Genomic DNA, 14,757 nt, shown 5'->3' with positions numbered 1-14,757 from the left:
ATTTAGCATATAATAGGTTAAAATGTTAAATTCTTAGCCCGTGACTATAATAGGTTATATTCTTAGCCTGTGACTATAATAGGTTAAATTCTTAGAGCATTTGTAATGGATGGTTTTTTACCAGAGTTTTTCTTGCCAAATAGGAGAGAGGGAAGGGGGGGGATAGGGGAAGAAAAGGAAAAGGGAAGAAAAAAAAAAGTTGCTTACGCGACCGTTGGGTGTTGGGCATTGCTGGTGAGTGAATTGCATACCATCTTCTATTCTACAATTTTGCAACATACTTTTACATTCTCTCTCATCTAACTCACCGAAAATCTAACAATAAACTTTCTAAAAACTCCTATTATTGGTCAAAGACCTTGTGGTCTAGTAACACCCGGTGTCTCGATTTACACTTCCACATGGATGATGGGAGTGGTTTCAAGCCTCAGAGAAAACTGAGGCAACTGTTGACTCTTTGTGCTACAGTAGGTTGAGAAAATAGCTATGAACAGAACAGATACTACATTGTAACAGAGTCAGTAGTACTCAAAAAAAAAAAAATGTACCATAAATTGAAGCTTCCTACATTTTTGTTCTCTTTGGTGGCAAGTAAATTGTCCCCTTCAAGCTATCCTATCTATGTAGTACATAGACCTTGATCTGCTTCAACTTCTCCCATTCCTCTGCTGTCCTCTGGAGTAAGCAACCATGATTTCATCTATCTTCTGTCTCACTACAATTCTACAAATACTTTGATATAACATATTATATTCTACCAAAAAATATGTATGTATTATTGATGAAATCTATGACTTATAATTACCTTTATATGTGGTCCCAAACTCTATAATATTTAACAAGTTTATTCCATTTTTGTTATGGTAGCATTTCCAAATCTAATGTGGAAAGGATAAAAGTTCATTCGATTTTAATTTCTAGTATGAATACGAATTATGAAAGAGCGGTCTTTTAAACTTTCAAAATTCAAAATTATAAGTGTTAAAAAAGTTATTATAAAATCAAGAAAGAGTTCTTACTAGTGGAGTTTGAGATTTCTCACTTTAAAAAGAACTTCACATTATCTCGAGAAGATTCACCATTTTGGTCTTTTAGCCCTCACTTATCATACACCTCTTGAGTCATTTTACAATATCGGACGAGAGGCAAGCTCTTTGAATTGTTCTGCTTTTAATTCTCGAGTTACAAAAATATTCTATGTTAATTTAAAATGTCATCCAATGCAATTATGTAAGGTTTGATAAACTTTTCACAATGTGAGGGTGCTTTGCATATTTAGGACTAAAAGTAGACAAATCAAAATTAACTGATGAACTGAAAATATCTCAAAGGACCAAAAGTGAAATAAACTCATTAAAACTATAATACCATATAATCATACATATAATTTTACTCATACTCTAATACATCTTTGATCTGTCTAGGTCCCCGCCTTCCTTTATTAGAACTCTGTATTCTAGGCACACTAAAATTCATTCTACATCTCCCTGTATTAAAAATATATCATTTATATCCTGACTGGGACTCTTTGTATCCTTATAAATATATTTTCATTTACTTTAAATACATATTTTTATTTACTTTAAAATAACTTTAGCAATACTCAAAACTATATATAATTCTACTCATACTCTAATACATCTTTTTTTAATGATCAAATTAATATAGAACTCCTTGTAGACAGCAATCATAAATAGAGGCTCTGTATGTATACTTTTGTTGTCCACCTAAACAAATAACAATGCAGGGGTGTGAAGAACACATGGAGTTGAAGGGTTCAAGTTCTGATTATAGTGCTAAGGTTACTTCTGAAACAAAGATTCCTAGGAAGAATAATGTGTTGGTGAGTGCAGAAGTTGTTAGAGAGCTTTCGGAGAGATTGAGGATTCTTGAAGAAGATGGACAAGTCCTCAAGGAAGTTGTTGAAGAAAGAAGAAAGCTAATCACTGCAATATGCAGACGGTTTCAAGCTGTGCACAATTCTTTGCACCTCAAATTTCAAGAAAGGGAAGGCCAACATCCAATGGTAATTGCTGTTTCTTCTTTACTTTGCATTTAAAAAATATTGATATTTTTTCAATTTTATCACAAGTTTATTAATTTTTTTTAAAAAAATAGTAAATTTTATAATATGGATATTCATCTCTTGTTAACTTTGTAAGAAAAAGTTTTATGTCCAATTTTGCCAGGAATGACACTAATTTCCTGTACATGTACATGACAGGTTGAAAGAGCTGATCTTTCGCAAATTCTAAGCCAACTCTCAAGCCCATCAATTGTCACAAGAGGTTTAAGAATTGAAAGTTGTATCCCGTCTTTACTAAATGATTAAATTAATAAGGTAATTAAACATTTATTATTTAATGTATATTATGATTATTCTGCTGTTTTTAAAATTCTCGACTTCTACATTTCAACCCACACAAGTTGAGTGCGAGCAAGTACCACAAGACGAATGTGAATTGTCATCCCTATTAATGGTACGGGACCCGTCCCGGCGTTAACATCCATTGTAGCAATCCTCTCTCCTAGGCATTATATGAATCCATGAAACATATAATAGGGAGTATAAGACTGATTTGTAACCAAATCAATTAGAAAGAGTGACAAAAAATGAATATGTTCTTTATTGCTATGGCCAAAAATATCCAATGTTGTATTAGAGGGAAGTGATGGATGAAAAGTTATAGGGGAATAATGCTGCTTTCATTTTTCCTTTTTTGGAGGGGGTTGGTTTTTCTTTTCCTCTTCATCATCGTCGTCATCATCTTCGTCATCATTACCATCCTCCTCCTCATCATCGTCATTGTCATCGTCATCGTCATCGTCATCGTCACTGCTTCCTCCATCACTAACCGCATCATCTGAATCTCCATCATCATCGTCGTCATCATCATCTTCTGAATCCCCATCATCATCATCATCATCACTTTCATTATCGTCGTCATCATCATCTTCATCCTCATCATCATCACTTTCATCCATATCTTGGTTTTCAGCCTCTGCCACTGTAGCGCTGTTCAGACCACCCAATGGAAATCTAAAATATGATTCGAGATTAGGATTTTGTTGTTGCAATGCAAATAACGAAGAATGAAGCACAACAAATTTCAAATTTAACGACGAAATAGGATCTTCATTTACCTCTTCTCTACTCCAACAAGGTCATGGAACGAGCACATAAATTTATTCTAAAAAAGCACCAGTAATCAGCACAAATTTATCCAACAGAAGCACAAATAACAAAAAGAATCACACTGAAAACTGTTTCAAACCTAGCACAACTACATAGCCAAGCTAAGAATTCCCAAAAAACATTATTATATGATGCATATCCAATTTCAAAAACTAATTTACTACTTTGACTACATATATAGATCTCTAGCACAATGATACTCCAACTATGCCAGATCTAGAAAGTATGTAGGAAAATGTAGAATGATAAATACACAGTCCAAGCCATATAGAAGAGTTAACAACCAAAATCGTCCCTAGACTATAGTTAAATTACTAATTTGGTCCTCGACTACCATTCTTTTCAAATTAAGTCCTTAACTATGAAAACCCTACTCTTCGTTATCATTACCATGAAGTCTCCGTGTTTTTTTAGGGCACAAATAAGAGAAGTGAAATTATCGTTTTGCTCTCAGATTTAAGAACTTATGAATGGAATTTTATTCTCCTATATTGAGTAGAGTTTTCATAGTTAAGGACTTAATTAGGCAAGAATTGTAGTCGAGACCAAATTGGTAATTTCACTATAGTCAAGGGACAATTATGGTCATTAACTCCATATATAATCAGTTTTAATTTAGGGCAAAGACAACAGGATATTTGTTAAGCATCTGGCAAACAAAATGCGGGTAAAGTAAAAAAGGACAAAAGTGGAGGAGGAAATCCCCAATTGGTAGTGAAAAATGTACTCTACAAAATTTTCAATTAGTGAAAATATCTTTTTCTTCTTTTGCAACCAACTTAGCTCTTTAATAGTCTGATATGACATAAAAGAAAACCTTTTTTAACTTTTCCAAACTAGATTAAAAGGGTTCTCAAAAAACCGAAAGAAACCTTCAAGCCCATTGTGAAACCAAAAAAAAAAAAACAATTCAATTCAGTCCCCAATGCGGCAATATATTATACTCCGTAAAACAATAACTCGAGCTCAAAACAGAGTTCATTTCCCAATTATGATAGCTAATCCAAAGGGTTGTCAAAATATGGAAGCAACAAGAATTGAGCTCCACGAAATCCCTAGAACTATTTGACTACTTCTAAATGTGCACACGTTGTACTAATCATTACTACAATGATGCCCTGTTCTAAACAAGTCAACCTATAATTAAGCTCAATTGATCATTTTTTCTTTTTTTCTTTTCACTTCTTTTTGCTAAAGAAAACCTAAGAACTTGAAATTTTTAAAAGGTTTGATAAAGTAATGAATATCCCCAATAAGAAAAAGCACAAAAAGAATCACCCAATTAAAGGGACTTTCTAAGCAAAAAGCAAAGCCATCCACATCAAGAATTTCCACAAGCCCACATATTTCCTTCTGGTGATGTAACAAAGACAAGCTAATTACAAACTTTTGATTAAGAAAGACAAAATTCAAATCCACAAGGCATCAAAGCATTCGAGAATAGCAGGCGCATAGAATACATCAAAATATATAATTCCAAATCATTTTTTTTTAATTATTATTATAAATAAAAGAACACAAAAATAAAGCCTGCAGACCAAAGGGTTCATAGTGTACCAGGAGGAGAAGCGAAACAAGCGACCTGTGAGCTGTAAGAGCTGCTTCAAGCACTGCAGAGCAAACCATCTCATCCAATGCAATGGATTTGGAGAAACGTGTTTCAACCTCCATTACAATTCACTGGAACTGTGAAACTACAGAACAAGAGAGTAAATGAATTTGCAGAGAAAAAGCAGATTGATCAAGCTTTAGAACGCAGAGAAGAGCGAGGGTTTGATTGTTTTAGAGCCTGTGTTGGCGGTGGCGGGCCGGGGGAGAACAGACTTCTTAGGGTTTTAAGGTTTCGGAGCCGAAAATATGCGACTTTGTTCAAAAATGCATTTCATTGTTTGACATTTGCCAGCAATTTGGATATGAAAATGTTTTTCTAAACTGAAAGTCACAATTTATATGATTTTGTTGTAAATTATTACATTTTTTTTAAACCAAAACCACACAAACTTCATTAGCAAATCAAGTCTTTACACAACGCATTAGAAATAAAAGATGGGCTGGTATCACACTAAAATTGACTCACCACAACTAAACTAATATCCCTAACTAATAAGTGAACCAGAGTATTAGCCGGTGCTTTACAAAACAAATGGAAATATTTGAAAACATAGATAAACTCATATCAATATCATGCAAAGCAACCCATAAAGGGACAGATTTAAACGTTGCATATTTGTAACAACCTGTTGTGCATCTGTTTCCACAATCAAATTAACATAGTTCTGATTTTTTAACTAGCTTAGCGCCTCCCGAATTGTCAAAGCTTCAGCTTCCTTTGGCATAACGGCTCCCAAACGGCCCACTTGACCTGCAACTAGCAATACTCCGCCATGATCACGAAGAACCCAACCAATGCCCACCATATTCCTATCCACTCGTACAGCCGCATCAACAGCCAGCCAATGCAAGATAGTATTTTATTTTTTAGTTAATTTTATTTTTGGTCCTATAAGGTGAGATCGAGTCCACTTTTAGTTCTTTTTTATTAGAACATCCTCATTTAGTCCTACTATTATTGTGGTTGCAAATTTTATTGTGGACAGCGGTGCACAATGCATGGTAGTTCATACATCAAAACGACGTTGTTTTGATTAATGAAAAGAAACGGCAGAAACGGCACCCATTCCGCGCCATTCCGCAAAACGTAGCTTTGTGTGTATAACATATTCAGCTCTGATACCAGATGAACAATTGGTATTATGATTAATCGTAAACAGAGTGATAATAGAAGAGTCCTATATGAGCTGAACTCTCCTATTCCCTAGCTAATACAGTATTGACTAGGTATATTATTGACTGAGCATAAAATACAAACAATAAAATAAAGAGAATAATAATATGGTTAACAAGTTTCATTTTATATACACTGCAGTTTCCTTTCAACATATTTACAGTTTCTTTTCGATATAACTACAGTTTCATTCGACATTATGCACTCAAATATGTGAAACTGTTATTCAGTTTCATTTTATATACACTGCAATTTCATTTCAACACAACTATAATATCATTTTGATATAACTACAGTTTCTTTGGAAAATATACACTCAAATATGTTAAACTGTTATTCAGTTTATTTTATATACACTACAGTTTCTTTTCAACACAACTACAATTTTTTTTCGATATAACTACAGTTTCATTCAACATTAACACTCAAATATGTGAAATTGTTATTCAGTTTCATTTTATATACACTGTAGTTTCTTTTCAATACAACTACAATATTCATTTTAATATAACTACAGTTTCATTGGACAATATACACTCAAATATGTGAAACTGTTATTCAATTTAATTTTATATACACTGCAATTTCCTTTCAATACAACTACAATTTCATTTTGGTATAACTAAAGTTTCATCTAATAATATAAAAACAAATGTGAGATAGTAATATTTGAGATGAACTAGAGTCCGTTCAGATTTGACGACAGTCATTTCTTTACTTAAAAAAATGGTGCCGTTTTAAGACCATGGTCCACGGTATAACTATATTGTGGCTTGACTATTTTTAGTCCTCTTTCAATAAAATCGTTGAAATGTCGTTAAATACAAAGACATTTCAATTGTTTTTATACAAAAATAGATCGAACTGTTATATTTTTATGTTTACTTTTTTGAAAAAAATCCATAATTAAAGACCAAAATGCCCTTGTATTTAAGGATATTTAAATTGCTTTGTTGATAAAAGATCAAAAATGATCATGCCACGATAATACTAAAACCAAAAGTGAATGTTCTAATAAAAAAGGACTTAAAAGTGAATTTTCATCTAGGACCTAAAATTGAATTAACTCTTTATTTTTTCAATTGGTTCCACAATATATTCCACATCTACCTAGATGTACATGTTCAACAATAATCCAGCAACTGCACATGTAAATAAACCTGGCAGGCTGTCTTCAAGAACAAGCAGGACTACAATGCATACAGCCTTACAGTCAGGAAAAGATCAAATAGACAGCTGAAACAAAGAAAATGAAATAAGCATGGTAAATTTAATTTCTTATTTCCAAGTACCAAAACTTTTGTGTCGTCTTATACATGTCGAACAAAGGTCACCATCGTTAAAATCGCTTACTTTTCATTTGCCTTTTGAGAATTTGCAAATGGAATTACATTATAGCAGGCAAGCCTTGAAACCCTGCTCTAGCTCTTTTGAGTCCAAGTTCTTTCCAATGAAAACAACCTTGTTAATCCTTGGTTCATCAGGAAGCCATGGCCTGTCTGGGGAACCTTGGAATATGTCATGCACTCCCTGTCATGCCATGTAAAACATATATACTAGCAATTACAATATGTTGCGTGCTGCACTCAATTTTTACTCCACTATTTTTTTTTTAAAGAAATTTAAATATGAGGGTACTTTTTGCCACCACAGTTACTGAAACCAATGAAGAAAAATATATATAAATAAAAAAGCAGAAAATTCAATAACCTGAAAGACGAATCTTTCATCCATTCCCTGAACAGACAAAAGACCTTTCATCCGATATATGTCTTCACTCCTTTCCATCAACAAAGTTCCCAGCCAAATGTTAGCCTGAAAATTAAAACATCTTGACTTCTTAGTTGAAAAACTACATTATTATTTGTATAATTTCTATGTAAAGGCGGGAGAACTTAATCACAGCAGTTTTAAATTACTAGGTATAAATGAATAGCTGTGAGAAAAAAAGATCAAGATGCCAACCTTCTCAAGATCCAAGATCCCTTCACAAACAATGCTGACAGACGAAACACCAGGATCATGAGTATGATCGTGAGAATGGTGATGATCATGATGTTCTGCAATAGTAATGAGAAGTCAATATGCATGTAAAAGATAACATTTTACAACAGGAGCACACCTCCCTCATGAACTCCACAAAGTAAGGTAAACAAAGTTTCCTGACTTTTATTTCTGATTATACTACCAGTTGGGCCAAACAGTAGAACAAAGCCTATTCAAGTTACCATGGTCATGATGGTGGTCGTGCCCATGGTCATGATGGTGGTCATGCTCATGGTCATGATGGTGATCATGGTCTTCCTTGGAACTTTCAGTATCAACAGCACTTTCAATTCTGCATTGAGAAAAAATAAGGTTACACAAGAAATACTACAAAACAAAGGGAATCAACTGAAAAGCAATTGACAATGCAAGCCATGCCGCAGGAATAGTTGTATAAACACTAGGAGACTATTTATTCTACATGATGACAACATAGAAAATAATCAGACGGGCCGTCAACATGAACTCATCCCTTAAATTAATGAACAAATTGTTATAACCATATTAAGTAACAATAAAAGGTATTAAAGACTTGAGCAGAAATAACATCAGAGGAAAGTTGATGAGTCAATGACTACAAAAAATGAAATAAGGTATCAATTAATAGAAATTGAGCAATTAACAATAACTGTTTTATGAAAATCACTAGGTTCAGCCTATTTGCAGAAGTTAAATATGCCCGAGTTTGCCCATAAGTGAAAGTTCCAAAAACTCAAGCTGAGAAATATAGTAACCAAATGAGAACTTCCACGGCCCAACAACTCTTCATTTCAATGCCACAAATGAAGAGATCACAAAAATGTTTGGTATCAAAGAGTAACATAAAAGTAAAGAAATTATCTCTGTTAGTTACATAGATTAAACTAAAAGAGTATTAACAGCATTCTTTCATAGCAACTAGCAATATTATTTCTCTGATAAAGATCTTAGAAGTTACACTAATAACTTTCATGGAAAAAAAATAATAAAAAAATCTCCCTGTATTACAGAGTGAAAATTAATGATACTTTTCCTCCTAGTTTATATCAATTTAGTTTTAGTAAAAGATAGAAATAGAAGATTAGTAACTAAAAGAATTTCATTGTTGCGTAGGCATAGTTACAACTTATGCCAATCAATATTTATTTTTGTAAGAAAATTATAAATAATATAGAGTCATTTCCATTTTTGGTCCTAATGTTATTTGGGCATTGCCAATTTTAGTCCACTTTATTAATTTTTGCCACAATGCAGCCAATCTTATTTAGTCCTTGCCACTTTTAGTCCACCGTTAAAATTTTCGTCAAATGACCGTAAAAAACAAGGGTATTTTTTGTCTTTTCATGCTTTGGTCATCTTCTTGACCCTTTGCAGTGGGTTTCCTTACACATTTTCATCCAATGAAGAGGTCCGGCGAAAGCCATGTGAGCCACATTACAAAGCCATGGCTTTCGCCGGACCTCTTTATTGGATGAAAATAGTAAGAAAAACCACTGCAAATGGTAAAGTTGATCATCAAAGCATGAAAATGCCAAAATACCCCTATTTTGGACGATTATTTAACAAAAATTTTAACGGTGGACTAAAAGTGGCAAGGACTAAATAAGACTGGCCGCAATGTGGCAAAAATTAATGAAGTGGACTAAAATTGGTAACGCCCCAATAACAGTAGGACCAAAAATGGAAATGACTCAATAATATATATTAATAGAAGTTGTGGAATGTTTGTAAGGGTGTATTCAATTTAGAGTTTTAATGACTTTTGTTGACTTTTTAATATGAAAAAGTTTTTAAAAGTGTATAAATGTTTGTTTTACGGATATTTATAGGCTCTTACAAAGTTAATGAAAATTTAAAAGATTCTATGAAAGTCTACAAGAACTCTACAAAAGTCAATTAAAATCCATCACTTTAAAAGTCTTTGAAAGTCTTTAAAAGTCTTTTGATTGAATACACCCCCCTTAGTGTCAAATTACTTGAAAAAGAAACTTATAATTACTTTGGGAATTATTCATAAAAACTTCTTCCCTAGAGTTCTCATCTGCAGTCTAAAATGTACTCCCAAGAAGTACAGTCATATATAAGGAAGACTTATCTTTAAATGACATCATGAGGAATAAGAACCAGAGAGCAATTCCAGGGAACTATAACCCGAATAAGAAAGAAAACAGGAGAGTTTAAGTCGTACCATACTACCATCGCATACAACAAAAAGTTTCAAGTCTTTCTACGCTTTTTCTTTTTTGCAAGACAGTGTCGTATTATCATAATCCAAAAGCAAACAGAGATTTTAAGGCATATAAGCATATTACATCAGTATCTATAATTTTCTAGTACTCCATGGTAGCAAACAAGGTAAACATGTCACCGATGACCAAGAAAAAACGAGAAACAAATTAATGCAGAGGAACCCTTCAGTAGATAAAGGGGATAAACAAACCTTTCCAAATCAAAGCCTCCAATACCAAGAACATAATCTAAATCAACTTTTCCATACTGAGTCTTCTTCATGTGTGCCATTTGGTTTATTCTCTGTTTTTAGCCAAGTGAAAGGTTAATAGATGAAATCAAAGGTACAAATAATTCTCAAGATGAGCAATTTAACAGAATACAAACCCTGATGCGATCAATCAAGGAAGACACATCTGCCTCACCAACCAGATCAGTCTGGAAACAGCATAAGAAACATTAGTCAAACTGGAGAATAATTTAAACTATAAAGTTATTTTCTTCTTATATACCCTTTCACATATTGTCATATTCTGATGACATACAACCTTTGTAGAAAAAACATATCCACATATGGGTTTAAGTTTTTTGTCAATAGAGAAATGTGGCATAAACAAGTAAAATGTCCAAAATTTAAGGGCATCTCAATTAGGTTCTGTAGATTTTATTACCAAAAAAGTTGCATATACACTAATACACCTATCCAACAAAAGACATCATACAAAACATAGATATACCTTGTTCACTATGATACGGTCAGCATACGCAATTTGCTCAACTGCTTCATTCACCACTCCCTCTGGCTTCACCTCATCCAGGTGAAGACCAGCATGTTTGGCATCAACTAATGTGACAACGCCATCTAGTTTAACATCATTAAAAACTTGATCCTCAGCATAGAAAGTCTGAATAATTGGTGCTGGATTCGCCAATCCTTCAGAGTCAGCAAAATTTGTTTTGCATTATTGACGGCAGTAGAATGTACACAAAAGGCAGTGTGAAAGCAAAATAACTAGTTCAGAGAAAAGTTAATATTAGGTCACACGTCTACAATTAGACAGTGATGCCCATATTATTCTCATTAGCTTCTCTACCTGTTGTCTCTATTACAATATGATCGAATTTTCCTTTCTTCTTACTGACTAATTCTGCAATCATTCTAACAAGATCACCCCTGACAGTGCAACATAGACATCCATTGTTAAGCATCATAATGTCCTCAGCCCCAGCAGTTTTTGCAGCAACCAAAGAACCATCAATATCCACTTCACCAAACTGCATTATATACAATTTGGTATAAACTTAGAAGCTTATAGTATTTCCAGAAGAGGAGAGGTCTAAAAATACAAACTTGAAGAAGTTAGACAAATAAAAATAAGAAAATGTTGCTCAACATTTTACTACATTCATCATCAATTTTCAATTCCGTACAGCATTGAAGAATAACCAATCAACCAAATACTTAACCTCATTCTCAATAATTGCAATGCGCTTTCCATGATTAGCAGTCAATATGTGGTTTAGCAATGTTGTCTGTGAATGACAAAGGAAACACAAAGATTAGTGCAATAGTCATTAACACACTTAAGAGTAACAGATATTTGCATCTTGATTTAACATTGTTCCTATTTATTTAAGCACAGAGCATAAGAATGAAAGTCAGGTCATATACAGAGAGATGATGAGAGGATAGAAAAAAAAAATGATAAGGCAATAAGTCAAGATGCAAATGAAAAAGGAAAGTAACCAATCAATCAAGCTATTTACCAGGCAATAGCTTGATTGATTAGTTACTTTCCTTTTCCATTTGCATCTTGACTTATTGCCTTGTCAAAAAATACATTCCAATGATTCCTGAACCACAAGGCCCATACCATTACGAAATGGAGAAGTGACTACATGTAACTTTGATATACATCTGAATTCTCAGAATGGTTGGGTATCAGCTAAGAGTCCATTATGTGATGCAGAAAATCCATACTGCTCCTTTAAGGTTCAAATAGGCACTTAAATATAATTTCGACATATCAAAGGAACCTACAATAGCATTCATCCAGCTTCCTATCTATTAACTTCAATTGAACTCCTGTGTTCATTAGGCCTAGAGAACTTGTAATAAAAATTTCCCCCAGCCCACCAAAAAGGGCATTTCATTTCCCCTTTTACTCAAAACACATAATAAAAGCATCCAATTAGGTTTTTGAGAAACAAACATTACAGTGACACCAATAATAGCAACAGAATACCTTTCCAGAACCTAGGAAGCCGGTGATAATAGTAGCCGGAATCCGATTATCGGGAGGAATCTTGGTCAAAACATCAGAATCTTCACTTTGCGGGGTGGAAGTGGTGGCGGCAGAGGCAGTGAACCTCCGGGAGAAACGCCTCGATTTGGGGGAGTAACTGAGCGTAGCAGCAGAGATAATTCCCGAACGAACTGAGGATGCTGAAGTGGTCAAGAAAAAGCGGCTTCGAGCACCGTCGGTTCTCCATAATTGAGGAAGAAGAGTAGCACGCAGGCCGCGAATTGGAGCCCTCTGCCGCTTGGCTATCCCCAGAAAGGTAGTGGCGATGTCTATCGAGAAGGAAGCCATAGCTACTGGTAGAGTGGCGTGTGGGGTTTAGAGGTTTTAGTTGATTTTTAGGTATTGTGTGTGCGACTCCGTTTGCGGTTTTATCCGGACCTTGGAAGTATCCGTTTTCTGATAATCTGATAAAATAAAAATAGAAATAAAAAATACTTCTAAAATTAAAATTCTGTTCGATAGGTAGGTTCAAAATCAGAATCGCTGCTTCAAAATCAAAATTGAATCAAAACTGAATCGAGATCATCTCTTCATAGCTAGTGATGTAAAAATTCCGCCTAAGCACCAGGCATCGACCAATCAATCGCCTAGCGTATCATCATATTCAGTGGTCTAGGCGACCGGATGACTAGTCACTTATACGTCGTTTAAGCTTCGACCGCCTAGAGTTTTAGGCACTAACTAGGTCGCATAGTCGGTCGATTAGCTATTTTTTTAAATACATAATTTTTTTAAATACTCACTATTCTTTATAATGTAGTATATATTCTGTTCTTTCTCAATCATTCTCAGTCCAAAGAATCCAAGCCCCCCACCACCGAGGTTCAATCTTGTGAAAATTCATTTGAAATGGTAACAGATGTGCCATCACATTACATAATAGTTGATAAATGAATTAATAGTTGATAAATGAATGAAATGTTTGAATTGAATAACTTGTTTATTTTTAATAGAGTAATGTTGGAATCTCTCTTAAAAACTTTCCTTCCGATTTTTCTATGTGGTAGCATCTAATTAGATTATTTAGTATTCTAATCTAAAAACATAATAAGTTTCAATTCAGGTTATACCCCTGGTTTATGTCCGTGTTTTCTTTTCTTTTTTTTTTTTTTTGTACCTTATGCTATAAAAATTGTACTACATAATTTTTTGGACAAAAATATCCCTACCGTTATAACTTCTGTTACCTTTTCACATTATAATTACCATGCACATGCATACACAATATTTTTTCTTACATTCTTCAATGGAAAGTTTAATTCATTTAGATTTTAATTAAATATTACCATAGTTATATTTAGTAATTTATCATTTCTATAATTCATATTTCAAAAAAAAAAATCATTTCTATAATTCTTACTTCAATAATATTAATATGAATTCTACAATTATAAATAAATATTATATATATAAACAAATTTTATTCATTTTCAAAGACAAAAAAGTTGTAATACAACAATGAGTACCCTTAAAATTACAGTGGAATATATTCATCACAATGAATTTGAATTTCTTGTGTTAATTTCAAATACATACATAACAAAAATTTTACTCAAATATTTATGAAAGTTCGACAACTAAAAAAAAAACGCATTATATTTATTTCAAAATAATTTACTAGTTGGGTTTAAATATTTGGCACAAGTCTTCGTGCAAAGCGCGTAGAAAAAACTAGTTAATTAAAAGTATGTGATGTAAGCTAATTCATGATATTTAATGAATATAAGACACATTACGAAGGAAAGTTATTAAGGAAAATTTAAGAGGATAAATAGCATTTTAATTTTCAATAATAGTCTCTAATTGTTGGAGTGTTACTCATTTTTATACTTTTGTGAATATCTTCTTCTTCTTCTTTGGGAATATTTTGGCATAAATTTTGGTGACCAACTATTGAAAAGTGTTACATGTCTGGCATGCAAAATTTCTAAGGACAAAAAGAAACCATATTTTGAACATTTTATTTTCATTTGGAAAATTAAAATTAAAAAATAATAGGAAAAAAGAAAAGATGACATCTTCCTTTATTAAATTGCCCCTAAGAAACCTCCATGTAGCAGGCTTCTAACAGAGCCCAATTCTTATTCCTCTGGCCCAACAAGAAATCAAACCCAACAGCAGCAAATAGCCCGCATAACCCAATAGGCTTGATAGCGCAAATTACTTATTGTCCACACAATGCTACGTGGACGATAACAAAAAGCACATTTTACTAA

At 33.3% G+C, this 14,757-nt stretch overlaps 3 protein-coding genes across 3 annotated transcripts; 1 reads left to right on the top strand and 2 right to left on the bottom strand.

The window, feature by feature from the left end:
- The first annotated feature begins 593 nt into the window (after positions 1–593).
- LOC116031963 lies at positions 594–2,351 on the top strand. The gene is made up of 3 exons (XM_031274340.1): positions 594–680; positions 1,748–2,026; positions 2,225–2,351. The coding sequence occupies exons 2-3, from the start codon at positions 1,763–1,765 to the stop codon at positions 2,330–2,332; spliced, it is 372 nt and encodes a 123-aa protein (XP_031130200.1). The 5' UTR covers positions 594–680; positions 1,748–1,762; the 3' UTR covers positions 2,333–2,351.
- A 253-nt stretch (positions 2,352–2,604) lies between these two features.
- Positions 2,605–5,090, bottom strand: LOC116032056 (phosphopantothenoylcysteine decarboxylase subunit VHS3-like). The gene is made up of 3 exons (XM_031274446.1): positions 4,754–5,090; positions 3,145–3,191; positions 2,605–3,040 (listed from the first exon to the last, which is right to left on the bottom strand). Exons 1-3 carry the CDS (start codon positions 4,865–4,867, stop codon positions 2,707–2,709), a joined length of 495 nt encoding a protein of 164 aa, XP_031130306.1. The 5' UTR covers positions 4,868–5,090; the 3' UTR covers positions 2,605–2,706.
- Positions 5,091–7,232: 2,142 nt separating this feature from the next.
- On the bottom strand, positions 7,233–12,892 carry LOC116033599 (P-loop guanosine triphosphatase YjiA-like). The gene is made up of 10 exons (XM_031276351.1): positions 12,482–12,892; positions 11,703–11,768; positions 11,330–11,510; positions 10,973–11,169; positions 10,623–10,673; positions 10,447–10,538; positions 8,210–8,319; positions 7,947–8,041; positions 7,692–7,796; positions 7,233–7,511 (listed from the first exon to the last, which is right to left on the bottom strand). Exons 1-10 carry the CDS (start codon positions 12,827–12,829, stop codon positions 7,374–7,376), a joined length of 1,383 nt encoding a protein of 460 aa, XP_031132211.1. The 5' UTR covers positions 12,830–12,892; the 3' UTR covers positions 7,233–7,373.
- Positions 12,893–14,757: the final 1,865 nt, after the last annotated feature.

This window comes from Ipomoea triloba, chromosome 10 (genome assembly GCF_003576645.1).
Source record: "Ipomoea triloba cultivar NCNSP0323 chromosome 10, ASM357664v1".
NCBI lineage: Eukaryota > Viridiplantae > Streptophyta > Magnoliopsida > Solanales > Convolvulaceae > Ipomoea > Ipomoea triloba.
The sequence above is the reverse complement of the archived record's forward strand: the minus strand, read 5'-3'. Positions and strand labels throughout refer to the sequence as shown.